The 27,279-nt window shown below is 38.6% G+C and overlaps 2 protein-coding genes across 5 annotated transcripts; both read left to right on the forward strand.

Moving 5' to 3' along the window:
- The first annotated feature begins 9,850 nt into the window (after positions 1-9,850).
- Positions 9,851-18,833, forward strand: rer1 (retention in endoplasmic reticulum sorting receptor 1). Of its 4 annotated transcripts, none has more exons than XM_034209316.1 (8): positions 9,851-10,018; positions 11,931-12,012; positions 12,927-13,031; positions 14,501-14,597; positions 14,737-14,815; positions 16,492-16,627; positions 16,887-16,941; positions 18,325-18,833. In XM_034209316.1, the coding sequence occupies exons 2-8, from the start codon at positions 11,932-11,934 to the stop codon at positions 18,333-18,335; spliced, it is 564 nt and encodes a 187-aa protein (XP_034065207.1). In that variant the 5' UTR covers positions 9,851-10,018; position 11,931; the 3' UTR covers positions 18,336-18,833. The 4 variants fall into 4 exon arrangements, with proteins under 4 accessions (XP_034065207.1, XP_034065204.1, XP_034065205.1 ...); XM_034209314.1 differs by adding an exon at positions 11,562-11,619 and having other exon boundaries at positions 9,944-10,018; positions 16,887-18,833; XM_034209313.1 differs by having other exon boundaries at positions 16,887-18,833.
- A 1,596-nt stretch (positions 18,834-20,429) lies between these two features.
- On the forward strand, positions 20,430-25,460 carry LOC117542001 (taste receptor type 1 member 1-like). The gene is made up of 6 exons (XM_034209419.1): positions 20,430-21,169; positions 21,639-21,936; positions 22,047-22,772; positions 23,085-23,291; positions 23,698-23,824; positions 24,154-25,460. Exons 1-6 carry the CDS (start codon positions 20,907-20,909, stop codon positions 25,080-25,082), a joined length of 2,550 nt encoding a protein of 849 aa, XP_034065310.1. The 5' UTR covers positions 20,430-20,906; the 3' UTR covers positions 25,083-25,460.
- The last annotated feature ends 1,819 nt before the right edge of the window (positions 25,461-27,279 follow it).

Below are 27,279 nucleotides of genomic sequence, written 5' to 3' on the forward strand. Positions count from 1 at the left end.
CGTATCTTTCGATCCCGTTTGAATTTTGCCATGAATTACACATATGATGTTTGTCAATCTTAAAAAATAATTTCCATGTCAAAAAAGTCACAGTTTATCGTAAAACTGTTGAAATATAAGACTATGAAAAATACGCAACTAGAAAGACTACAAATCCCAGAGTCGCGTAAGTGATGTTACAATTGTTTTCCTCCACTAAGAGATAGCTAAAATCAGCACCATATAGATATAATCTATCTATATGGCGCTGGCTAAAATAAGATAACTTTAACAAGATGCCTGTGTGCTTAGTACCAGGTTGTTATCATACCAGCAATGGGTCTTGCTCGTTCTTTCGCTTCCCGTCTGATGAAAGGACCAGGAGTGGCTGGATCAAGTTAGCTACCTAGCTAGTAGCTAGCACGTTAGTTAGCATTACAGCCTTGTCATTTTTATTAGCCTTAATATGAAGTAACATTAAGTAACCCAAAATGTTAAACAGTAAGAGTAGTAGTCATATTTCGTGAACCCTTTGAAGAGTACTGTCACCGGTGTGATTATTCTATAATACACAATTTAAGCCCGGGGGAGAAATGCTAACGCTAGCATCGGCGATCGCCGATCTTTTCTACTTCATGCTATCTGCACAAATGGTTGACATTAAAAAGACCAGGCAGTTCAGAGAGAATCAAATGAAGGCAGGCAGGCAGCTTTGCATGACATTCTTCTGGACGTGTTTCATGTCATTTGATGCCAATCTTTTAATATATTTTTTACATTTATTAATATTTTATTTTTTTGTTTTTAAATCACACGACCGCCCTTCAAGTCAATCAGAATCGAGCTGCCGCTTCTGAGAGTGAAACTGAATCTGTATCAGTATCAGTATCTGCTCAGCTTTTGGAGCAAGTGAGAGCTAGTGAATATTTCAGTCTGCAGCTGGATGAGAGCACGGATGTAGCAAATATTGTTGTTTATATATATGAATATAAATATGTTAATTGTTCATATTACTGTTCAAAATTATATAATATTATAAAGACAGAAATCACTTTAAAAATGCTTTAAATATATATATACTGTTGATATTACTGTTTAATATTGTGTTAAGAATGTTTATAACAGAAGACACAATGAATGTAATGAATGACAAACAAAAGAAATACAAAAAATGTTTAGAAGAATAACTGATTTTTAATTATTAATACAAATATATATTAAGAAAATATATTAAGCTGTATGATTAATTTGTCATATTTTCCATCATCATGTACTCATCATTTAAAAAAAAATTGCAACAGGGGGGTCCCCGCCAAAGGATAATGCTATATGGGGGTCCTTGGCATGGCAAAGTTTGGGAACCCCTGATCTAACCGACAGGTCCGCACGCACTCTCCAGCCCAAACTCTAATAAGCATTAATTCACAAACTAAATTAGGAGACCTTTAACGTTTTACGTCCGATTCGCTCCTTTTTTCCTCGCTGTACACAGCTCCAGTTTGGGCATCGGCCTGTCATCAGATTTTATTTGTTGTTGCTGCTGTAGCGGAAGTTTAGTACAATTATTTTTGATTAAATACTCCAAATCTCCACCCTCCATAATTGCACTTGCTTCAGTTGCTTGCTACTTTCTAACGGCGGTGAGAGTGGTGCAGTGACGCTATCTATCTTCTATCGATTAGATTTATGATTAGAAAATTATAAAAGTAGGGTAGACATGTGGATATTATCCGACTGAACAAAACGTGCATTGATCTAACAGGTTCGTTTTCCACTGACCTTATTTCGAGATATTTTCCAAAACCTTGTGGAGAAATCCCATTGCTTTTTTGTCGAGGGAAACCGAGCGCAGCTTACTTCCGGGTTTTAGGATGCGTCACTGCAACACTAAATTGATGCGATTTGATTGGATTGTGAGGCAAGGGAAGCCAGCCGCCTCTGGCTTCCCTTGGCATGGCCCTGACCAATCACAGGTTGGCAGGGGCATGACGTGAGCCTCATCTGATTGGTCAATCCCTCAATTTTTTTTCACCAAGGGAAGCCAATTTCGGCTAGCCTCCTCTCGCAACAGAGAGTGCAATCTACTGTTTCACCATAACATCTAGAGGGGCGCTGTTTCACTCTTTGTAAAATACTCAATGAGAATGGGGAGAGACGGGCCGGCAGCAACACAGAACAAAGAATTTCCGAAACTAAACGAAGTGTTTTTATTTATTTATTAAAACTATAACTACAATCCGAAAAAACAGGGGAAGCCTGGCTTCCCTTGACCTCCAGGAGAAACGCCACTGGTGAGGGTAGTCAATGGTTTTGTTGACAAGACAGTAGTGACGGCCATCTTGGTGACGTGTGTTGTTCTGCGAGACCAGGGTTGCGTTCCGATAATCCAAAAATCAGCTCCTAAATTCTAACCCTATCTCCTATTCCTTGACCTCTGAGTGAAACGTCACGGGGTTAAGGGATAGTGGATAGGAGAATTCAAAAGGACTTAGGAGAAGAGACTGCGGTACTTTAGAGAATCCGAATGCACTTTCACTATCCGACGTGTTTATGATGCGCCAGCGGACGTCATGAATGTGCGTCTGCTGCTGCTGTGGGGAAACTATGGAAACTACAGTTTTCTATACAGCGGACTACAACATGGATGTTCAATAAGAACGAGGGACTACTGTAAACTCATCTAGAGACTCTGCACCATGCTCTGATGCTGTTGCTTTATGCTTTATGAACGTGGACAACAGAGAAACATATTCTTCATGACCAAAGTTGGAATTGAAATAAAAAAGGAAAGTGAAACTTATGCTCGTCACCCTCTCCCTCCGGTCCACATTAATACAAATGATCCCAATACGTATGATTGTATGAACTATGAAAATATCTTAAAATCAATACAAATGTATTTATTATAAACGTTAGTCCTTAACATCTATCACTGTGTATATCACCATTCAAACATCTTTTAAAAGTTGAACAAACTCCACACAGCTCAGTAAAGACTGTGAAATGTTGACTTTATTTGATCATTTCAGTAAAAACTAACGTTCATATTTCTCTTTTTGATTATAATACTGATGAACGTTCAGAAAAAAGCACTTTGGCAACTTACCACATATGTTTTAAAATGCTTAATAAGCACCGTAACTTTCATGATATAATTTCTCGGTCATAATCGGTTGTTTCCGTGAACGGCCGACTGTTGAGTGACGGCAAATGCTGCGGCTGCAATGCATTGTGGGGCAGCATTTTCTCCTCTCCTTTCGGTAAGGGAGGTCCAGTGGTTCCTAAGCTAAAGGAGGTTATAAAGGAAGTTTGAAACCTCCTTTCCTTTCATTTAGAGAATTGGAACGGCACTTATCATGGCTGCCACTGAGGGACTTCCGGGTCATTTCACTCCGTTAGAAAGGTTCCTAAGCTAAATGGAATATTGGAACGCAACCAATCTTGCACGGTGTGTCTTTTTTAGCTGTTCTGTCGTCATTTCCTGCGATCTTCTTCATAAAGTCAGTCAAAATGAATGAATTAATGAGAGTTTCTTTGACTATTTATAGGCAAATATGGGCGTTACGTGAAGCCCGCAACAGCTGCACCGCATTTCGAGTCGATTGTGATTTATAAAGGGAAACCGGCACTTTCCTCGCCGGTATGCAAAGTTTGGTGAATCGGAAAATGTCGGAACATTTCTGTACCTATTTTTTGGATTTCTACTACGTAAGCAACCTTCCCACGTGAATCCTACGCACAGCGTTATAAATGAGGCCCCAGAGATGTAGTTCATTGAGCGTTTCACACAAACAAATGTGTTACTTCACAGTTTTACGACACATTTTTTTTTTTTTACTTGCAAAATTATCTTTTAAATTGACAAACATCATATGTGTAATTCGTGGCACAATTCAAACGGGATCAAAAGATAATCTCTCCATTGACTTCAATACATCATTGTTTCGAAATAAGGTCCCATGGAGGTCCACCGGTGGACCTCCATGGGACCTTATTTCGAAAAAATGATGTATTGAAGTCAATATATCAGAGCCATATAATAGAAGAGTTACGACATCTCCGTTCACTCCAATGGACCAGTTTTTTACAGCAATGGCGGGTCGTGGAGCCTCTCAATAGTTCCCCGGAAGTTAGCTTGCGGGGAACTATTGAGAGGATCTGCGGCTAAGCGCACTAGAGTTGCAGCATAATAGACCGTTCGTGATGGACTTTTGAAGGTAAGAAGACGTTTAAAGATTTATATTGCGGATATTATCAGAATATCTTAATCAAATTAACTATGTGTATTAAAGGATGTTAGTGGATTATCCCTTCAATCAGTATATTTAACGTTTACAGATAAGATAACAGATTAGGCTAGGATGCCGGATAAAGTTAGCAACACACGTTAACCACGAACAGCCTATTAATCCATTCTCCTAATGTTATTTCCTCCAACGTTGTGGAATTAGAGAAAAGGGGCTTCTTAACGTGCTTTTATCCGGGGTGGAGGGAGTTACATATTAGTTAAATATAACATTGGGGCGTGTGATTGTGGTGGGTGGAGGTGGTAAAATTAGGATATCCATCTTGGAGTTCAAGCTAGTATAATATAGTTAACGTTACACAATAATAAGGAAGAGAGCTATTTTTGTGATACATCGCTATTGATATGGATCGAGAGTGGATATTTGAGACTTCTAAACAGTAAACAAAAACGTAACTTATGAGTGAGTGTTTTTAGCAGAGCCATATAATGTCCTTGTGATTCTGTTGATTATTAGCTGTCTGTATTATGTTGCAGCTCAGCTGATGTTGGATTGATGGCAAAGGGAGAGGGACTTAAGTGAGAGTGAAAACACAAGGTACGTTTAAAATAGGTCAGCAATTTCCCATCCTATAGGTTGCTAGATGTATCTAACCCTTTCTCCTGTCTCCCTCTTTCAGCACAAGAACCCCAGGGGGATTCAATGGAGCCTGAAGACCTGCAATGAGACCCTCACCCTGCACCTGAGTCTCAACTCCCAGAGCTTTGCAAGCCTCTCCCTGTTCCTTATTTTTATTAAACAGACGTTAAGCTTCCCAATAGTGTGGTTTTCGTTTTGTGAAAATTTTGATTACCTCACATATGTTATTGCTGTTGTTGTCTTTTGTGATAGTTAAATTGCTCCTGCTGACTTGAGCCAGACATTCTTTCCTCCTCTCTGTGTCAGTGGGGAAACCGTACATTCATACTCTTTTCTCTGAGCGCTTGGAGCATCCCCCGGCAGCACAGCAAACCATAGGGGAGACGATATGCCAGGACAACACGGAGGAAAAGGCACAGACAAACTGCATGCATGCTATTCAATGTTTATTGAATTCCATTTATTTACTGTCAGTTGACAATCATTGGCACCTGTCGGTCTCCTGTCCTTTCTGAAAGTCATAAAGAAGACATTACTCATTTAGATTACTTATGTCCTCAATTACATGGGGATTACTGAAACCACCATGAATTAAAGAAATTGTAGAAATGAATCTAATCTGAATTTTGAAACCTTCCTTCCCTCTCTCCCTCTAAATATATCAAATATTAGGAAGTGATGCTCCTGACTACTATTCAAGTTTAAGAAGATAATATTTGTTTTAAACAATTCAAAGCAATACACAACAGCAACAGGCTCTTTAACCAAGGCAACGTTAGCCTAACATGTATATGTTAACAGGTAAGATAGCTGTTCACACTATGTATATTTTCTGCTATTTTATTTCTATTTGAGATGTTTAAATTTTCGATTGTTTAATTCTAGTCTTTTAACTGTCTTATGTACAATGCCTTGTCTTTTGCTGCTGCAAAGCAAACATTTCCCAAATTGGTATCAATAAAGTACTTCTTATTTTATCTTAATCCTCAAATATTAGCAAATGTAACTTTTTCAAATACTGATGTAACTACATACACATCGATATGTTGTATACATATTGCAAATCAAAACCTTTATTCACTAATAATTACCAAAAATCGTAGTTCTATCTCCTGTTATCAATGCATTCACATTGCCAGCCATGAACTTCCGGGGAACGATCCTCGTCTACATGAACCACGTGACGATAACCGTTTTTGGACTTCCGTTCAAGGCAACTGCAGTGCACTGCAATGCACTGCAGTGAGGGGCTTCTCGGTTGGTCTGGGTTGCATTCCAATAGTCCATTTAGCTTAGGAACCTTCCTAACGGAGTGAAATGACCCGGAAGTACGTCACTGGCAGCCATGATAAGTGCCGTTCCAATTCTCCAAATGAAAGGAAAGGAGGTTTCAAACTTCCTTTATAACCTCCTTTAGCTTAGGAACCACTGGACCTCCCTAACCGAAAGGAGAGGAGAAAATGCTGCCCCACAATGCATTGCAGCCGCAGCATTTGCCGTCACTCAACAGTCGGCCGTTCACGGAAACAACCGATTATGACCGAGAAATTATATCATGAAAGTTACGGTGCTTATTAAGCATTTTAAAACGTATGTGGTAAGTTGCCAAAGTGCTTTTTTCTGAACGTTCATCAGTATTATAATCAAAAAGAGAAATATGAACGTTAGTTTTTACTGAAATGATCAAATAAAGTCAACATTTCACAGTCTTTACTGAGCTGTGTGGGGTTTGTTCAACTTTTAAAAGATGTTTGAAGGCAAGGCAAGGCAAGGCAAGTTTATTTATATAGCACTTTTCAACACAAGGAAATTCAAAGTGCTTTACAAAAAATGAAAGCCATTAAGAAAAAGGCATTTAAAATCAGTCATTAAAAAGAAAAGCTAATAAAATAAACATTAAAAGAAAAAATACATGGATAAAAGTTTCAGTGCAGTCTAAGATATGAATAGTTCAATTAAACATTAAAAGAAAAAGTACATGGATAAAAGTTACAGTGCAGTCTAAGATATGAATAGTTCAATTAAAAGCAGCGACAAAAAGAAAAGTCTTCAGCCTGGATTTAAAAGTAGTCAGTTGCAGCGGACCTGCAGGTTTCTGGGAGTTTGTTCCAGATATTTGGAGCATAATAACTGAACGCTGCTTTACCATGTTTAGTTCTGACTCTGGGGACAGAAAGCTGACCAGTCCCTAAAGACCTGAGAGATCTGGATGGTTCATAATTTAGCAGGAGGTCAGAAATGTATTTTGGGCCTAAACCATTCAGTGCTTTATAAACCAGCAGCAGTATTTTGAAATCTATTCTTTGACACACAGGAAGCCAGTGTAAAGACTTCAGAACAGGAGTGATGTGATCCACTTTCTTAGTGTTAGTGAGGACTCGAGCAGCGGCGTTCTGAATCAGCTGCAGCTTTCTAATAGATTTTTTAGTGAGACCTGTGAAGACACCATTGCAGTAGTCCAGTCTACTGAAGATAAAAGCATGGACAATGGTGATATACACAGTGATAGATGTTAAGGACTAACGTTTATAATAAATACGTTTATAATAAATACATTTGTATTGATTTTAAGATATTTTCATAGTTCATACAATCATACGTATTGGGATCATTTGTATTAATGTGGACCGGAGGGAGAGGGTGATGAGCATAAGTTTCACTTTCCTTTTTTATTTCAATTCCAACTTTGGTCATGAAGAATATGTTTCTCTGTTGTCCACGTTCATAAAGCAACAGCATCAGAGCACGGTGCAGAGTCTCTAGATGAGTTTACAGTAGTCCCTCGTTATTATTAAACATCCATGTTGTAGTCCGCTGTATAGAAAACTGTAGTTTCCATAGTTTCCCCACAGCAGCAGACGCACATTCATGACGTCCACTGGCGCATCATAAACACGTCGGATAGTGAAAGTGCAGTCGGATTCTCTAAAGTACCGCGGTCTCTTCTCCTAAATCCTTTTGAATTCTCCTATCCACTATCCCTTAACCCCGTGACGTTTCACTCAGAGGTCAAGGAATAGGAGATAGGGTTAGAATTTAGGAGCTGATTTTTGGATTATCGGAACGCAACCCTGGTGTCTTGACTCTGTTGCATTCACTGAACACAGGAAATTACATTTCTGCCGTAAAGCACGGTTAATGTATTATATTATTGAGGGAGAATTGTCCGGGGCTACAGAAAAAACATTCGGGGCTTTGGTCCTGTATAATAACGTCATATTAAATGCAGTCATTTGGTCTTTAGCAACAGCTTTTGAGAGCAGTGCATTCATTGGTGTTCGTTTTAATGCTGCCAGTTTGTTGACGGCCTTGGCCCTTTCTCATTTCTCTAACTCCCCTCCTCGACTCCTACCCTCGATACTTAGTCCCGCCCACAGGAGATGCGAGCGGAGGAGCCGAAGAGGGGAACCGAGGAAAGAGGAGGGGAAGCAGCAAGCGGTTAGAGAAATGAGAACTCCTCTCCTCTGAACGGTCATTTTAAAGAGACGTCCATTAATGATGACAGGAGGCACAGCAGCCCTCTGTCTGATGGACAGATGTGTTCATGATGACTTATATATTTACTTTGATTCATTCACCATGCGGTATAATGAGACAATAACAGACTACAGATGCGGACACACGCACACACATATATATTTATATAAATATATACAATTTCAGAATCAAACAGAGCACTCTCATAATAACGTAACACTATCAGAGACTGGATATATACCCCCCCCCCCCCCCCCCCCCCTCTGGTCGCTACAATGATTAAGTATTAAAAGTAAGCAGAGGACACCAAACCAACTGAGACCTGTCTGTCCGCTGCATCTACGCACACACTGTAGGCCTACCACACACACCTACACTACGCACACGCACATACAGTTCCTAAAACAGGCTACAGCCGTTGTGTATTTTATTATGTGAAGCACTAAATGGTTTTAGAAAAATATCGACTCTTTGTTTGTAGATATCTACTAAACTAAAGCAAATAAAGAGAGTAGGCCTGTTATACTGAGTGATATATATTATGCACACTGCTCTGCTTTCTGCATGGACCTCACAGCTGTTCTCACTGTAAACATCGCGTCGCGATGAAAGCAGTTAATAAAAATAATATCCAGGGGATGCATGCAGAGCTATCATTGGCTGAGATAAGTCCGGCCGTGCGTCACGACTCTTTGAAACATCTCTCTGTTCCCGGAAATGCATCCGCGAAGGAGCCGTGGAGGACCGTGGAGGACCCATCAGTGTATCCTCGGTTAGAGCTCCTCCAGAGACCCTCCTCGACGCTCGATCCTCGGTCCTCGAAGTGCATTTAGAGAAATGAGATGTCCTTCAACATGGCGCGCTAAAATTCATTTCCGGGTCACTACCGGAGGACCGAGGAGTCGAGGAGGGGGATTTGATGAAATGAGAAAGGGCCCTAGTGTTGATGGGACTTCTCATGCTCCCTAAATGTTTCCCCTGCCTTTCGCCAGTTCTTAAATCCTCCTTTCACAAAACGCCCATCCTGATCTTGTCTGCACTGACAAGCTTCTTTTCTATAGCAGAGCAACAGAAGAAGCACACTGCATTATCTATATTATGTATAGACTGCTTACACTAAAATGCTAACTCAAAAATAGTAACTCAAAATAAACTTTTGTATTGATTTGTTTAGTGAACCTTTTGGCGTTGCAGTTACAACTCTCCGCCAACAGATGGGGGTGCTGCAGCACCCTCAGCAACCTTCCCGCTCCCTGGATGCGCGTTCATAATGCCGAGGAAAATAACTCTCAGAATAACGTTATTAGCACATTTTACAACTTAAGGACCGATTTTTTTTAATAAGGGCTATACAAACGTTCATACTGGGTAATTTATTTAGTTAAAAAAAATTATCCAACGATTTACAGACCACTCTTTCCCAATGTAAGTCAATGGGAAAAAGTGTTTCCTGGTCCTGCAACCTAACGTAAGTGTAGTACCACTATTTGGCCACAACGAATATTTTCCTAAGGCGGAAGCCTTCGATCAGTAGTTCATCTTTATCCGGGCTCTACTACCCAGCCTGCCGTCAGCTTGAATCCTCGCGGAAGTACTGACGTGTTCACATCAGTTTCCTCGAGAAGTGGCTAGTTTAGCTAGCTGAGAGCCGGGTAGTGACACAGCGGCCGATTCAGGTGAGAAATAACTTTCATTGTACATTTTAACTTCAATTACAAACACAATTAAGAGGATCAGACATGTATTGAAACAAAAAAAAAACATTTCTAAACGAGTGTGTCATTCAATGAGTGTGGTTACTAAGGAACGGTTTGGTTTCTAACTGAGCTAGCTGCTAGCTGTGAAGCAATGGCAGCAAACGTAGTGCCCTATCTCCGGAAGTGAGCTGTCAGATTATCATACTCCTTGCTGGTACTTGTAGTTCAACGTATTCCTGATGAATGTAAATTGCAATGAAAATATATCATTGACGAACTACATTTTCCTTTGACAGGTTATAATAGGTGCTACGCTGGAATTGTGGGAAATGTTGTTGCATACATGCTCTTAATGGGCCAATAGGGGTAAACTGAGGCTATACGAAAACTACATAACCCATACAAGCAGTAATTTGGGCCAAAGGGCAATGCACATTTTAGATGGCTAGTTAGCCATTTCTAGTCTAATTTGTAAGCTAACGCGAGTGTCTTTATAATAATATCACTGAAGAAACCTTGTTAGGTTAGTGAATGATTCGTTTTTATCGTATCCATGTCATGCTTTTCACAAAGCGTGTTGTGATAAATATGACTTATTAGCTGCCTTCCTGACTTCCAAAAGCCTGTAAGCTAGTTATGCAGCTAATGTTAGCCTCTACCACGAACAGTTTTACACGGTTTTGCGTTTTTTAAGCTAATGTTGCATGTGCAAAATAGTAATTAAACGGCGTATTTAATCGATTCGGCAACACAGTACAAGTTGGGAATCAAATATCTGAAACCTAAACCCAAGCTTCAAATGTTTAATGGGGCAACCGGCTAACGTTACAGACATTTCATGATTCACTCGTTACGAGGCGAATTTATCTGGGAAAAGTCCAAAGCGAAAGTAGCTAACAGATGTCGCCAATTGATATATTTCAGTTTTTTAAGTAGTTATGTTGCTTGTTTTTATTTAATAGAACGATTCATTGTTTTTTCTCATTCACCAATTTCCGTAATCTACATAGATATCCTTCTGATCTCTCGCACTGGTCATGTGAGCCTATCGGACAGCTGCACACCTGGATTTACTTCACCACAGTTAGAAGAGTAAACAACAACAGAGATTGTACTCTGTACAGTTCCAAAAATCTGGGCACTGATTTCTATGGTAGTCTTACTGGATAGGTTATGTGTCGGTTCAATCGAAAAGCAGGCACAGAGTTGAGGCACAACTTAAACACATACTGTACTGGTGTGTACAGACAGAAATATACATGTCCTCTTTTACGGTTTCATGTTTTCATGGGCGGACTTAAAGCACAGCAGATGCTTTTTACAGTAGATATTTATATCCACCTCATGTTGTTAACTTTATGGTATTATTGACCTTTCACTGCTACAATCCCATTCATATTTACAGGCGATTGTGATTTCAAGCAATTGCCTGAGTACAATTGCTTATAGAAGGCATAGCAGTATTTCATGTTAATAATGCTATCAGTTTTATTCATTTTAGAAGCACTGCATTTTGTTTCAGATGTTACAGTTTGGGAAGGTGTCTTGTTCAAGTGGTATCCCAAATTCAGGGTAATAAGGTACTTCAAAAACCTACATTGCATGTATATCCCTATTAAGAAGTCAAACAATACTTAAAAGACAGTAAACAATAATTAAAGTGTGTTGAAGGGTCTTTCTCCTTAAAAAAAATAACGATGTAGGCTTGAACCGTCCCTCTTTCTGCCTTACAAACCTGCATTTAAAAATCAGCCAATATACCCAAGTGTGGAAGATGCTAGACTTGTTCACGCAATATATTGGAACTGCACACTGCACCCTAAGTCTTTTTCAGTAGGACTTGCCTTTATTCATGCACCACTAATCAAAATCTGTGTTTTAATTTAATCAGAATGTCAGAAGGGGACAGTGCTGGGGAGTCAATCCATGGGAAAACGTCTGTAGTCGGTGCCTTTTTCACACGTGTCGGACAGGTATGTATCTATTGCAAAGATCACATTAATTTAAATAATAATGGATGAAATCATTTGCTGCTCTGCCCTTAACACTGGATGGCATATGTTTCAAGCAACCAGTCTACTAATACTAACAGAAGTGTACATATTTCGATGTTCTGCTTAAATGCTAAGCAGGTTAAAATGAAGCTGGTGTCATTTTCTCCTTTTCTATGTAAAATAACCACTCAATGTATTGTGATTGTAAGTGGGAAGGTGGCCTTTGATTTGTCTTATTATATTGGAGTAATTCATACATTTAGGGGATACTTGATTTATAATATAAATGAATAAAATATATATATTAGTGCTGTCAAAATTATCGCGTTAACGGCGGTAATTAATTTTTTGAATTAATTGCGTTAAAATATTTAACGCATTTAACGCATGTGCAGAATGGCCCGCCCCATACATCCCACCAGTGGCAGCGCCAGGGTATGGCTGGGGTAGGCTACACCCATACCAAGAAATGGCTTAGCCCCACCATGAAAAATGATGTTAAAGTAAGCAAAATAAAGTCCGCCAACTCGCGCCGAGAATTGCACAGACAGTAGTTGGTAAGATTGATTTCAGTAGCCACTTGTCTGGAAATATCGAAGACCAGAAACGGTTTTGAAAACTTTTGTCACGTAGTGATCGTCTTCTCAATAGAACATCTTTGATAATGTCTTCCCCAATATATATAATATTTATATATATTTATATATATATATATACACACACACACACACTCAGTTAGTATAAAGCAGGGCCATGGTAGTCATGGCATTGCTCAGTTAATAAAGTAAAATATTTTTCAAAGGCTCTCCAGTGATATATCTAAGGTTTTATGTTACTTGTTTCCTTAAATGAAATTCTCTACCTCACTACATTTTGTTTCCTTTATGTAACAGGTCTATCAGTCATGGCTAGACAAGTCAACACCATTCCACCTAGGGCGATGGGGAGGCACTCTACTACTTACTGCCATCTACATGATCAGAGTGTACATACTACAGGTGCTTGTTCATTTTATACATGTTTTAATGTACTATGTTGTAGGGGTGTAACGGTTCACAAACATTTCGGTTCGGTACGTACCTCGGTTTTTAGGTCACGGTTCGGTACGTTTTCGGTACAGCAGAAAAAATTATCACAAAACATAAAATATTTTAGTTTTTTAAAAATTATTATTAAACTGTGAATAATGTATTCACTCAAATAAATACAAAATATACTAAAATAAACATTAAGTTGCAGCATTTCGATGAACTGAAATAATCTGTATTTGAACTGTACTGTACTAGCACCTAAGCAGCCAGTTTGACATTATGACTTGCTTGTCATTGTATTTTCATGTTGTTTAAAGAAAAATGAACTTGTCCACATTGCTTGCCGAAAGGGCAGATCTGCTGGCACTAACAATGTCTCCTGCTGTGGAGAACACCCTCTCTCTAGGGACAGAGGTAGCAGATACAGCCAGGTAGCGCTTTGCTAACATGGCAACATAAGGATATTTGGCGTTTGCAATAGCTTTGGCTCGGTCTGAACTCTCTGCGCGTGGTGGAGGCTTACATGCTAGCGGGAGTTGGGTTTGCACTTCAGTCTTTTTTCTTTTGGTACCGGTGATATTCACGTTCGGGTGATGCCTTTTCAAGAGTGTGCAAGTTTGATGTATTGCCAGCCGCGTAACCAATTTTAGTTGAACAATGCCGACAAACAGCTTTGGTTCGGTCCACATGTCTTTGTCCGTCATCCTTGTACGTAACTGTGAAACCAAAATGTTCCCAAACCGGAGACTTCAATGATGCTGGTGGATTTTCGAGCTCAACTTTATCTGCGTTCGCCATTTCGACAGTTCCTCAAATTTGAACGCATCCCTGTGACCAGCTCTCAAGTATGCCTCTCATCCAATGAAATAACTTGCTCGCTCTATGACGCGTTGAACCCAATGTGAGCAAATTACTCTGAATGCTGCGACGCAGCACCTGAGATTACTTCCAAAAAGTTGTTCACGTTCTCAATTTTTTACGTTTAACGTTATATTCGTTCGGTACACGTGTACCGAACCGAAGGGCCCGTACCGAATAATTTCGGTACGTGTACCGTTACACCCCTACTATGTTGTTATGTGCTGAGGGAAGTCGACAGATGTTAGCCATTAGATCTATAAAGAGTTTTAAGAAAAGCAATACTGTTACGAACACAATCGTAGTTATTTAACTTTATGCTGTTGTTGTACGGTATTGTGTAAGAATCACTGTTTATGGCTGATTTAGAGCAATGATTACAAGATTGGGCGTCGATTGTGCATATGGATTTGTTTTCTTTTAATGCCTGATATGTGTCTTTTTGTCTACTCGCTCTGGTTCCATGAGATTATTCATCATTTGTGTCAGAAATGTTCACTAACAAAGCTGCACATTCATGTTTCCTGGCTGCCCAGACAGCCTTTTAATGTGGTGATGTTCCTTGTGTTGCTTTTCAGGGTTGGTATATAGTAACATATGCTTTGGGAATCTACCATCTCAACCTGTTCATTGCTTTTCTATCGCCAAAAGTGGATCCTTCAATGCTTGACGAAGGTATGTTGACAAAATGAAAACTGTCTATTTCAATCAGTTTTTTGTAAGGTGGGAATGTTGCCAGTAAGATATCCATTATCTATCTTTATATATACCTTTTTTATCTACATCCATGCCATGGTTCCTCTCTGTCCTGCAGATGAGGGCCCATCCCTTCCCACCAAGCAGAACGAGGAGTTCCGCCCCTTCATCAGGAGGTTGCCTGAATTCAAATTCTGGTGAGTCCAGCTCATCGCCTCGCCATTTATAATTGTCCTCAACAGAGTTCCAATGAAATTCTTTGGAATGACCTGTGTGGTCACTGTTTAAGCTCATTTGTAGAAGAAGTAGAATTTGTAGCATTAAGCAAACAAGTTTAATTGATTTAAGCTGCATGTATTTGCGTGTAACCGTACTATATGTGATCTTGCACCCCCCCCCCATCGCCCCAAACATAAGCACACGCTGATGCGCTCACACACGCACGGACATACACAACCACTCAGAAGCGCCACATGTATAGGCTATCAACAACAGCCTGCCCTGGCCTCAGACCACCACAGCCTGACAACGGCACAGCGAACTAAGAAGAGGATTAAACCTGTTTCCTTGATGTTTGTCTCTGGGGAATGGGCCGGTAGGCCTACATAGACCAGTTGCTATAATATAGCTTTTGATCTTGGCGTCGGGCGTCTCAATAGCGCCATAGAGTCCCCTATTGGTTGGGGCCCTTGGGGGAACTGTTGGACCAGCCTCTCCTCCTGGCTGGCTGGAGAAGAAGGTTGCACAGCCACGGATACAGCTTCACTTGTGGAGCTACATGGCAATGATGGTGGTGAGGCAGGTGAGCTATCGTTAGCCTCCGGCTGCCGCTGCACGTCAACATTGCTAACGTTAGAGCAATTTTGTCAGTTTAGCGGTTACATCTCCTTGTTCTCTCTTGTCCTTTTTCTTTTGAGCGCTGCTCTTGTGCTTTGGTTTGCTGTACATTATAAATGCAAGCTATTACTTTTTTTATAATGCTACCGAACTTGCTGCTGCTAGCTACAGTACAGGTTGATTAAACGGTTCACATGACATGAAAGGGAGCAAGGTCATTGGACAGACAAATTAATTTATGTTACTTTGAAGACTGCGTGAACCAATCAATGCCATTGGGGCCCAAAAAGAAAAAAAAATGCATGGGCCCCTGGCTGGCTCTGGGCCCCGGTGCATTGCACCGGCTGCACCGTCGATAGTTACGCCCCTGATTTCATGCATGTCATTCATTGACCATGTCCTTAGCATTAATGTCTCCTAGAGACCTTTCACATAGAAACTTATTTGATCCTTGTAAGTCTTGAAAAACTTCCGCTGTGACCGTTAATGTACAGCAATTGTAAAAATGGTGGATAAACAAAAATACTAATTGAACATAACTCGACATTTATGTGTTCTAGCATCAACACTTTGTGTTATACCTTTCATGCAGTGTGTTTATGCAAACTATTACTCTTGTTTGCTCAGGCAGGAAGAAGAAAAGGTGGTTTTGCATCCCTCATGCGGTTTGCATTTGCCTATTATATGAAAAGAAATGTGTTGGTTCATCTTTCCATGGAATGACCATTTGGTTGATTTAACTGAAATAGTACCGAGTAGTCAATTCATCATTTGTCACTGTGACAACTGCACCTGAGAAATTACCATGCATTAGAATATTAGGGCATTATGTTTAGCCAACAACCTTTTCGTTGATATTGATATTTGTCAAATGTGTTTCCACTTCCTAACATTACTTTTGCCACAATTATTGCAAACCAAACCATATTTTAGCCTTTGGCCGAACATTACACATTTAGGGAACGGTTCAATTGTGGATTTATGCTTCCTCACAAATGTGGTTACACTGTCCCTTAACTGTTACTTTCCTTGGCAGGCATTCGGCGACAAAAGGCATCGTCATCGCCATGATTTGCACATTTTTTGAAGCCTTCAACGTGCCAGTGTTCTGGCCTATTCTTGTTATGTACTTCATCATGCTCTTCTGCATCACCATGAAGAGGCAGATCAAGGTAAATGCATGAACTGACCTATAGTATACAGCCACTGGTTACATTGACACTGTTCTAGAGTCACAGTGAATTGCAAACATTGCAGTTTAACAAAACTGTGTTCTTTGGATAACACATTGCTTGTGATGTCTTTTTTTTTATCAACCTGATGAGCAATCTTTGTGCCAATGTATCATTGGATAAGTTGATAAAAAAACGTTTGAAATTCCTAGAATGACCTATTGTTAATTCTCTTTCTTTTCTTCCCCACTTTCTCCAGCATATGGTCAAGTACAGATACCTGCCCTTCACACACGGGAAGAGGACATACAAAGGCAAGGACGAGACAGGGAAACCTTTTGCTAGTTAAAACCTCCCACACACCCTTCCTCTCCCTCTCATTTTAAATTAATTGGTCAAAGCCAGTGGGAAATGACAAAGGGTTGTTAGAGATTTCTTTTTTATGAGCGGGACATTAACATGGAAACATAACACAAAATACAAGTTTTCGTATGAGCAGCATGGCTCGAGTTAGTCTTTGTATATTGAGGGATAGATATTTTTTCTTCTTTTTTTCTCGAGGACCCAGATCCTCATATTTAGGATAGGTCTGCATTTGTTCAGTAGTTGGTGAGACTCAGTACTGCCTTTTGCCTTTGAAACCCCATGGGGTAAGTATAAAGTCACCAAGAAGGAACCACACTGAAAAAGGTTGCAATGAAATTAGTGTATTTTTATTTTTTGTTATTTTTTCAATAATAATGATTCCAGTACATCTCCTTATCACAAGTGAAATACATCTGCCAACTTTTGATTAATATATTGGTACCTTCTTATTTGTAACAAGTTAAATATTGAAAGTCTTTATTGTTAGAAAGATAACATGAGTGTGTGACTAATCTGAAGGGAAAGCTATGGTCTTCAAGTTAAAATAACTTCATCTATCGTTATAAAAGTGTGCTGCGCCGACTCACAAGTGTCTTCACCAGTTGTCTTCTACCCATGCAGACACTTTGGAGCATTAGTCACACTTCGCTTGAATATGCGTTCATGATAAGGCAGAAAAGCACAGATCAAAATTCATCTCTTGATCAATTACACAAATAAACCTAAATGTGTCTATCTTGAATTTGCAACAACTCTCTGTATTACCTGATTCTCAAAAAGCCAGTAGAGCAAATGTCAAAATGGAAGATTAACAGAGACTTTCTTCAAATATTCAGCCACATCATTGAATGCATAATTCAAAGCGAATGTCACCAGTCCCAAACCATTTAGCCTCCTGTAGCCTGTAGTCTACATTTTTTAAATCAGTTCTGTCTACTTTAGCGCTGTTGTAGAGTTTAACAGATGACCATACTATGTCGTTGAGCACCCCTATGGAATTATTTTGTATTTATCTTGAAATGGCAAGTCATTCTCAGTCAGATCTTAACACTAAATGTGCATAATTATTCAAAATATACACATTTCTTCTTAGTGCACAACAAGTATTGAAGTCCATTTTATAACGAGGTCTAATCTGAGAAAATAGTCAAAGCAATTACATGTTTATCCCAACGCCCCTTTCTCTTTGAAACATTTCTCTGGGTTTCAAAGCCTGGGGTAAATTCAATGTATGTAGACTAGCTGTTGTAGTAATTCATCTGTGTTTAATTTAAAACAAATGTGGTAAATGTAGTCATTCCAAGCAAACTTTTGTTCTCTTTCTTTTGCAGAGGAAACATAAGAAAACAGAGATTGAGAGCTTTTATTATAACATGGATGAAGTGGGTGGTGATCTGACCTTTTTCTTTTCTTCTATAAATCTGTTGATTTTCTTTTTCTCCTGACTGCTAGGGATTATCTGTCATTATTAAACTTTGATCAGAACTGTAGTAAGGGATCAAAACATTGTTGTGTAAAAAGTCTGTTTCAAAGGGTTGTCTGGAGGATTTGTATATATATATATTTTAAAATATGAAATTTTTTTGAGATTATTTTTATTTTCGTTTTTCTTCCAACTACCATACTGTTTCCAAATGTTTAAATCCGTTTAAGTTGAAATTGATAAAGCAGAACAGGTTAATTGGGTTCTAGATTTGATGAATTAAATATGTTTCTCATGGATTGCATGTTATTGTTTTCTTGTGCTACAGTTATAAACAACAACTTGATTTTAATAACTTAAGTGTAATTTTTTTTCACTCCAAATGCTATTAAAGAGGCTGTGTCCCTTCAAACCTCATAGTTGTCTCTGCCTTATATTTTGTAGATACTAATGGAGCAGAGGTAAATGACAGACAACACATTTAGTCTGGATGTCTATTTCCTAGACTAGACTAACTTTTCGTACAGTTCACAATTTATTTACACCTTTCACACCAAACAACCAAAAGATTGGTGATAAGTAATACGAAAAGGTGCAACAGTGATATGAAGGAAAATGATCCTCTTCAATAGTATACGCCACATGGTAGTAATACATTACCTGAAAGCTGGGGACCAGTAGATCAATTTAATACGCAGCTCAGCACATTGTGTACACATCTTTGAAAGTTTAGAGTGTATATAGGCTTAGAACAGGGGTGTCCAAACTACGGCCCGGGGGCCAAATGTGGCCCGCAGGCCATTTTGAAACGGCCCTCTGCTAATTCAAAAAGTATAATGAAATATGGCCCACAAATTAAACTTGTGCTTGTTTTGTATTGTACTTCCTAAATGTATATACAAATATATTACACAGTATTCATCTCGTTCCACTTTCCAAATAAATTCAGACAATTCAAGGTGAAAACATTTGTTAATCAAATCTAAGTTGATGAGAAAAAGCCAAATAACTTATTTACATAACAAGTTTGAAATAGAGCTTTCATATTTCCTCTTATGATAAGCAATCTGAGGCTTCTATTTTAAGGGATGAACTGCAAACAAGATACATGAAACCCGATGGAGAGCTGTGATGGAGGCTGTTTTTTTGTTGAAGTATATTCAAGGGGGGGGGATTAAAAAAAAAGTCTCAAAAATGCTACAATTACTGTCGCAAACTGGATGAATGTGAAGTATTTTGTTAAAGGAGGATGAAAGTGTAATGAAGGAGCACGATTGGAGTGACTTTGATGGTTATTGGACTCAGGATTAATTCATTTGGATTCCCGCTGTATGAAGAAATTAAAGGACGGCACAAATTCACAAAGGGATTAAACTGTTTAAAACACATGCTCAAAGTAAGCCGGATTTTGCCGATGTGTTTATGTGGATTCAAAAGTCGTAAATAATCTACAAAATGGAGGAGACCGATCTGATCAGAGCAACTGTGACAAATAATCCAACTGAAACCGGCATGGACAATGACTATGTTTTAAAAATGCGCTTATCCAGCAAAGCCTGGTTTGGACACTTTACGGCAGAAGAAACATTTCTATCAAAGAAAAAATTATACATTTTTGTATTTTTATGCCTTTAATAGCTACTAACTTCAATTTGTATTCAAATGAATTAATCAATTATTTTTTATATTGTATTGTAATGAAGAGACAAGGCTTTTAGTGACAATCGTGTATTGAGTTACAATTATATGTAAAAAAAAGTCTAAATATCATATTTGGTCTCAAATTATCTGAGGCTTGGCGCCCCCCCCCCTGCGTTCTTTGCCCCCCCCCAGGTTGGGAACCACTGACTTAGAGGACACCTTAGCACGTTACACTTGTAAAGACTTAGAGCTCACAAAAGCAATTTTTATGTGTTTGGGTCAAGTTTTAAAATATGACCTCCATATTATATGAACAATGAAATGGCTATAGGGACAACATCTTCACATATCAGTACATATGGGCTAATTGAATCCAGAAGACTATGCTTTCCTGTCATAATCCAATTTATGCTACGTAAAAAAAGTGTTTTGAATTTAAAATAACACATTTATACCGCATGCAAAAAACAACATGGGTTTTAACCCGTGGGCATGTCTGTAATGATGAGACTTGTGGGTATAAGAGATCACCAATAGTTAACCTAACTTTTGAGCATTATTTAGTCGTAACCTTTACATACTTTGCTTTGGTTTTCAAACTCATTTATACCACAGACTCCAAACTAAAACTTCAAAAATATGAAAGAGGATCAAGAGAAATGGTCGGCACCTAAGCTACATTGCTAGTGTTTTAGTAAAGGTTCTCAGTACATGTTATAGCATGTAACATGTTTTACAACTCTGTAGTTTGTCATTATTGGGTTTTGATAATAAGGTTGCAACATTAAAAAAGGAAGCAGTCTGAATACTTTCTACATCACAGGGACTGTGAGTGTAGATGTGTTTTGCATGTTGATTTGTTTATTCTCATCCAAGCGAGGCATACAGTATATGACAACTCCCAAGTCCACATCAGATCAGTTGGTAACTAGCACAATGAAACATGTTCTAGTTTCTCTGTGTCTCCTGGGAATGTTTATGCATGCCTTGGCTCAATGCAGTGCCTCAGAGTTTCAGCTGGAAGGAGATTATTTGTTGGGTGGACTTTTTGGTATTCATCATGATAGTGATCCTGATTTTCATGACAGACCAGAAGCCGTCGACTGCGCCAGGTGAGTCTTATAATACATCTGAGGGATACCTTTCAAGGTTGAAAATAAGGAAAAAACGCCTGGTGTACCAGACTATATCATAAAGACATTAATCGTCTGGTAAATGCCTGCATAACAAGGGGTCGACAATGTGACACAATTACTGGACATAAAGATGTGTATAATGTTCATTTGAATTGATTTCTTATTTTATAGTTATTTTATCATTGCTTTTTTTTTATCTTTGATTTTATCCTTAATTTTATTAATCTGTGTTGCTGTCCTGTTTTTCATCCTTACCCTGTTGCTGTTAAATTACTGAATTTCCCCACGGGGATTAATAAAGATCCATCTTATCTTATCTTAAATGGATATATAGGTAGTAGCAAATATAATTGTATTATTGCTTTATTATCAAACTTGAATTCTTTGTTCCAATAAACGTACTTGAACAATGAATGTAATCATACCTTATTTTCTCTATCTGCAGTAAACCCCTAATTTCTTCAAGTTATCGGAGGTTTCAGTTGATGAGATTCGCTGTAGATGAAATCAATAACTCTACCAACCTCCTGCCAAACGTATCTCTCGGCTATGAGATATTTGACCAATGCTCAGATACACACAATTTCCCAGACCTCTTTTACTTCATATCAGCAAATGGCTTGGTCCAACCTTGGGGTGAACCACGCAAGAATCTGTCCAAAGTGATGGCAGTGGTCGGCCCTTATACAAGCACTAAGGCCCTGACTGTAGCCCCACTTCTCATGATGAATCAGATTCCTATGGTAAGTTTTCCAAATGGATCAAATAATAAAATCAGTTTTATGTACACTTTTGTGTAACTTTTAATTTGGCACTAAAAATGGTGACCATGTTTTCTAATACTCTTTAACAGATCAGTTATGGGGCTGCTAGTTCTGCCTTCTCAAGAAAACAGAAATTTCCCTATTTCCTGCGAACAGTGCAACCCAATAAAGACGTCATTGAGTTAATTGTTGAGATTCTGCTGCACTTCAACTGGCACTGGGTTGCTTTCCTTTACATTAACGATGATTATGGCAACAACGGCCTGGAATTATTCATGAAGAAGATTAAGGATACTCAAATCTGCCTGGCATACATCAAAGGCCTGGATCAATATACAAACCACTCCCAAATACTCAAACAGATCAATGCACATAGAATAGGTGCCATCATTGTGTTTGCTCCTGAATGGACTGCTGAAGCTCTCATTGAGTCGGCAATAAACCAGAATGTCACCAACAAAGTGTGGATCGCCTCAGATGCATGGTCCTTAAACAAGAATCTCCCGAAGAAGAAAGGAATCAGAAATATTGGAACTGTGATTGGGGTTTCTGAAAAAAGAGTGACAATACCTGGTTTCAGTGATTTTATCCATTTTTCCAGAAGACGTACATATTGTGAAAATGCATCACAAAATATAAATTGTAATCAGGTTTGCAACTGCAGCAGCCTGAGCGCAAAAGATGTTGTTGCTGCAGACCCTTCTTTTAATTTCCCCGTTTATTCTGCTGTGCATGCCATCGCTCATGCCTTACACAATGCCCTGCAATGTGGATCTGGCAGATGTAATGATAATATTACAGTCTTCCCACACATGGTAAGTATACATAAAATATGATCCTTTATTAAATGTATTCTTGGGAATCTATGCTTAACATTCTATGGATTAAGCATCTAATGAAATTGGCAATTTTTGTTAAAGTTCACTCATGTTTCCGTGTCCATTCACAATGACAATCATTACAATTAAATAGGTCTGTCTGTAAGACAAACTTATTTAATTGTAATGATTCAATTTATTGTTAGCTGTGCACAATCTAATAAACAACCTTGAAACTCTATACAGGGTTGACCCGTATGTTCATTTTTGAATAAATGAAGTAATCTGAACTTTTTGTCCCCACCTCAGCTGCTAGCGGAGCTAAAGAAGTCCAACTTTACTCTTTTAAATCAAAGCATTCGGTTTGATGAGAATGGTGACCCCGACTTTGGATCATATTCTGTAGTTTTCTGGAACCACAGTGGTGATGCAGAGGAGATTGGCTTTTATCATTTTGACCAATCAGCCAAATTATTCATCAACAATAGCCAAATTAAATGGCACAGACACGGAAAAGTAAGTTGTTTTCCCTTTTAGAAGTTCCTTTACTCGGTGTTGATTTAAAAATACTTTGGGTAATACTATTTAGAAGACCACATTTTATACATGAGTGCATTCTAAAGTTTATTATTATTATCAGTGTTGGAAGAAGTACAAGTATTTTACTTAATTAAAAGTACACACTTTTTTGCTTTTACACTTTAAAGCAAAAAGTAAAAGTACTAATTTTGCACAATTGCCTATTTCAGAATAATATAAACTACAGAAGTATTATCTGATAAATGAACCTCAAGTATCATGAGTAAAAGTACTCCCAAGGCCTCACTCTTAACCACATGTTTTCACTAATGGATGACTGACTTGCATTTTCCACTCTACTTACATTACATTAGATTTTATGCTGAATCATTGTTTTGTGCAGGTGCCTACGTCAGTGTGTTCCAAAGAATGTCCTGTTGGATTTGTAAAAAAGTATACTGGAACCCACAAATGCTGCTTCGATTGTGAAATCTGTCCAAATGGAAGTTATGTAACACATAACATCACAGGTAAGTTATGAGGAAGATAATTAGTAAAAACGGTGCTGTCATTCTGGCTATGAAGGGAACTCATTATAGATATCTTTCTATGGCTTAAAAGGTTTAACATGATTTATGTTGAGTGGACACCGTTATGAAGGCTCTGAAAACTGCACATGCACACTATTTATAATTACCTCTCAGTGTAAAGGGTGAAGCAAGTTTGAAATGAACTAAAAGCTAGTTTATAGTATCAGATTAAGGGTTAACCAAGCATCCTTTTCCGTTCAATCTCACTTGAAGACATTTCAATAGTGCTCCATAACTTGACAACGTGTCTTTCTCTCATGTGAAAACAGAGGATGCCTACAGGTGCATCGACTGTAAGGACACCGAATGGTCTGCAGCAGGAAGTACATCATGCAGCCTGCGGTCGGTGGAGTACATCCCGTTCACAGACACCGGGGCTATACTGATCATGGTGGGGGCCTGGGCCTTGGTGGGCTTCACACTCGCTGTATCTGTTCTCTTTGCCATCAACTACAACACACCTGTTGTCAGATCTGCTGGGGGACCAATGTGCTTCCTCATTTTAGTCTGCCTCAGTCTGTGTAGTATAAGTGTGTTCTTTTACTTTGGTGAACCAACAACTTCCTTCTGTATCCTGAGGTTTTTACCATTTCTCTTGTTCTACACAGTTTGTCTCGCCTGTTTCGTTGTGCGCTCTTTTCAAATTGTTTTCATCTTCAAAATAGCCGCCAAGTTCCCCAAACTCCACAGTTGGTGGATCAAGTATCATGGACAATGGCTGGTCATCACTGTGGCATTTGGTATTCAGGCACTCACACTTCTTATTGGCTATACGTGTTGCCCTCCTGACACCTTCAAGGAAACAGTTTGGTACCCAGACAAAATCATACTTGGTTGTGACCTTAATCTAAAAGCCACCGCTGGCCCTGTGTTTTTCCTCTTGTCTTTGTGCTTCCTTTGCTTTATTTTCTCCTACATGGGGAAAGACCTCCCGAAAAATTACAACGAGGCCAAAGCAATAACCTTCTGTCTGCTCCTGCTGATCCTCACCTGGATCATCTTTGCTACTACATGTGTGCTTTACCACGGAAAGTACATCCCAATACTAAACGCTCTGGCCATACTCTCCAGTCTCTACTCCTTTCTGGTGTGGTACTTCATCCCAAAATGCTACATCATGATTTTTCAATCATACAAAAACAAGCAGGAGTACTTCCAAGGACTTATTCAGAATTATACCAAAACAATCAGCCAATAGAGACTTGAAGTAAACATGTGTTACTGTTTATAGAAGAAATATTGTTCTTCAAACCCTCTGAATACTTTTAATGAAATTATAATAGTGCACAGCAGTTTGTAAAAACATGTTTCCAGAGTACACAAATGAACATATTGTGGAAACACTGAACAGATCTTAAGCTGATGCTAACATTAACCCTGCATGGGAATTATAAATCAGGGAGAAGTCTCAATTATCTTCTTCCACATTAACGGAAGACTGAAATGTATGGGAGTAGAGAAAGAGATGGGATTGTGGGCAATCACAGCTGACGTTTATGAAAATGATATATATTTCAAACCGGAGAGACGTGATGTAAGGAACACATATTTATTGTTTACACGTCATATGAATGAAATGATTGCCATGATAATACAAAAGGAGAATGGAATGGTGTTTGGCTATTAGGCCCCGGTTTGCAGGATATTCATTCAGGAGGGAAAGAACCGCTCCGATGAAATCCCCGGGGTCTAGACACTGGTGGTGGTGATAAGTAGGTGGGACCGGTCTGAAGAAGGAAGTTTAGCTTTGTCCTGGTGGAGGCGGGTTGCGTGTAGTCACCTGAAATGACAACTGACAGGGAGGAAGAGCAGGTATTTAAGGAATTTAGCATGTGCAGCAATTGGCTGCTGAGGGGTGATGCCCTCGTATTTAATGAGGGGGGAAGGGAGCAATAGAGTGAGGTGTAAGTGACTCATGTTAGGTCTTCCTTATTGAACTTGCGCTAAAGCTTTCATGTATATATTGTATTGATGGTATTCTGTTTATTGGTACATATTTTTGGCAATTCCTGTTTGTCTTTGTAACTTCATTACTGTTTTGTCAGACCTAATTTGCATTTGTTCTGTTTTATGACCTTTTATTTTAGTATGCTTGTTTTTGAAGTTTTTACCTTCTGACACCTATGGTCAATGTACACACATTTTCTATTTGTAGTTTGACATTAGTTTTTGTTTGGTCGTCGCAATTTAATTTGTATTTGTAACAGCTCACTTAATTCCTTTTACTATTATTAAGATGTTCTACCATTTTAAGGGGGTTCTTAAATAATTAACTGCCTTTGCGGCTTTGCATTCTCTGTTTATTTCTGATTGTATTACCTACTGGAACTGTTGGTAAGGTAAAGATCACATCAAGTGGTTTGCTCCTAACTTCTCATTCTTTACTTTTCTGTTTGAATGGGTATCCTATTCTACTTACAGCTTCAACTCGCCCTTAAAATAAATGATATCATGGGGTCTAGTCGCAAATAATTTCCCCACTACTTCTCAAGGTTCAAGTTTCTTTATTGTCAAACTAATATAACTACAGAGTAATTATGTCGTTGAAAATCTTAGGTCACAGGCTTCTCCAACAATGCAAATGTCAATAAAGATTCTTGCATACTCAGAAGGAATCTCTCCTGATTGAACTGAATCAAGTCTCTAGCCAGCTGCAATTTGGGCATAGCATTCAGAAATGAAGAGGCTGTTGCTGATCTTCACCAACTCACCGCATGAGGGAGCCACTTCACTCTGACGCTGTCTACAAGCTGGGATAAAGCCACACCCTGAATATACTGTGTAACAAAACATGTTGTATTGTGAATAAAATTGCTGTGAATGATGTCAGTTTATGTGCTAATGTTTCACATATTCAGTGCACACTTTGAATCAAGATGTATCCCATTCCCCTGGAGCAATACAAAGGGGACAATTTTACCGTATATGCTCCCTTTTTCTCAGTGTCTGTGTTAGATTCTCTCTGTATTCTGTATGACAGTTGAAGTCAATATTTTTAGAAATATCATTATTTATTAGTTTAATGTCTAAAGGTTTTAGACATTTTAATTAAAACATAATAATGCAAAGCTGAATATCTCAACCTCCTTAAAGATTGTGTGTTTTGAAAGGATATCTTGCTCCTCTGCATTTCTGCACATGTATCTTATGTTCAGCCTTTGTGTTCATCATTTATATTTATCATTCATTTTAATTTAAGTAACAGAGTACCTCATGTTGACGAATTAGGGAAACTTAAGTTGAAATCTCACTATCGCTTCCCATTTGTTATTAAAAATGTATTTGTCACATTCATTCATTTCATTCATTTTCATTTTTATGAGACTACATTAATAATAATGATTCATATATGATTCATATTGTTCATCGTATACAAGGCTCCAAGATGTAACAAA

The sequence above is a fragment of the Gymnodraco acuticeps genome, unplaced genomic scaffold (assembly GCF_902827175.1).
Source record: "Gymnodraco acuticeps unplaced genomic scaffold, fGymAcu1.1, whole genome shotgun sequence".
Lineage (NCBI taxonomy): Eukaryota > Metazoa > Chordata > Actinopteri > Perciformes > Bathydraconidae > Gymnodraco > Gymnodraco acuticeps.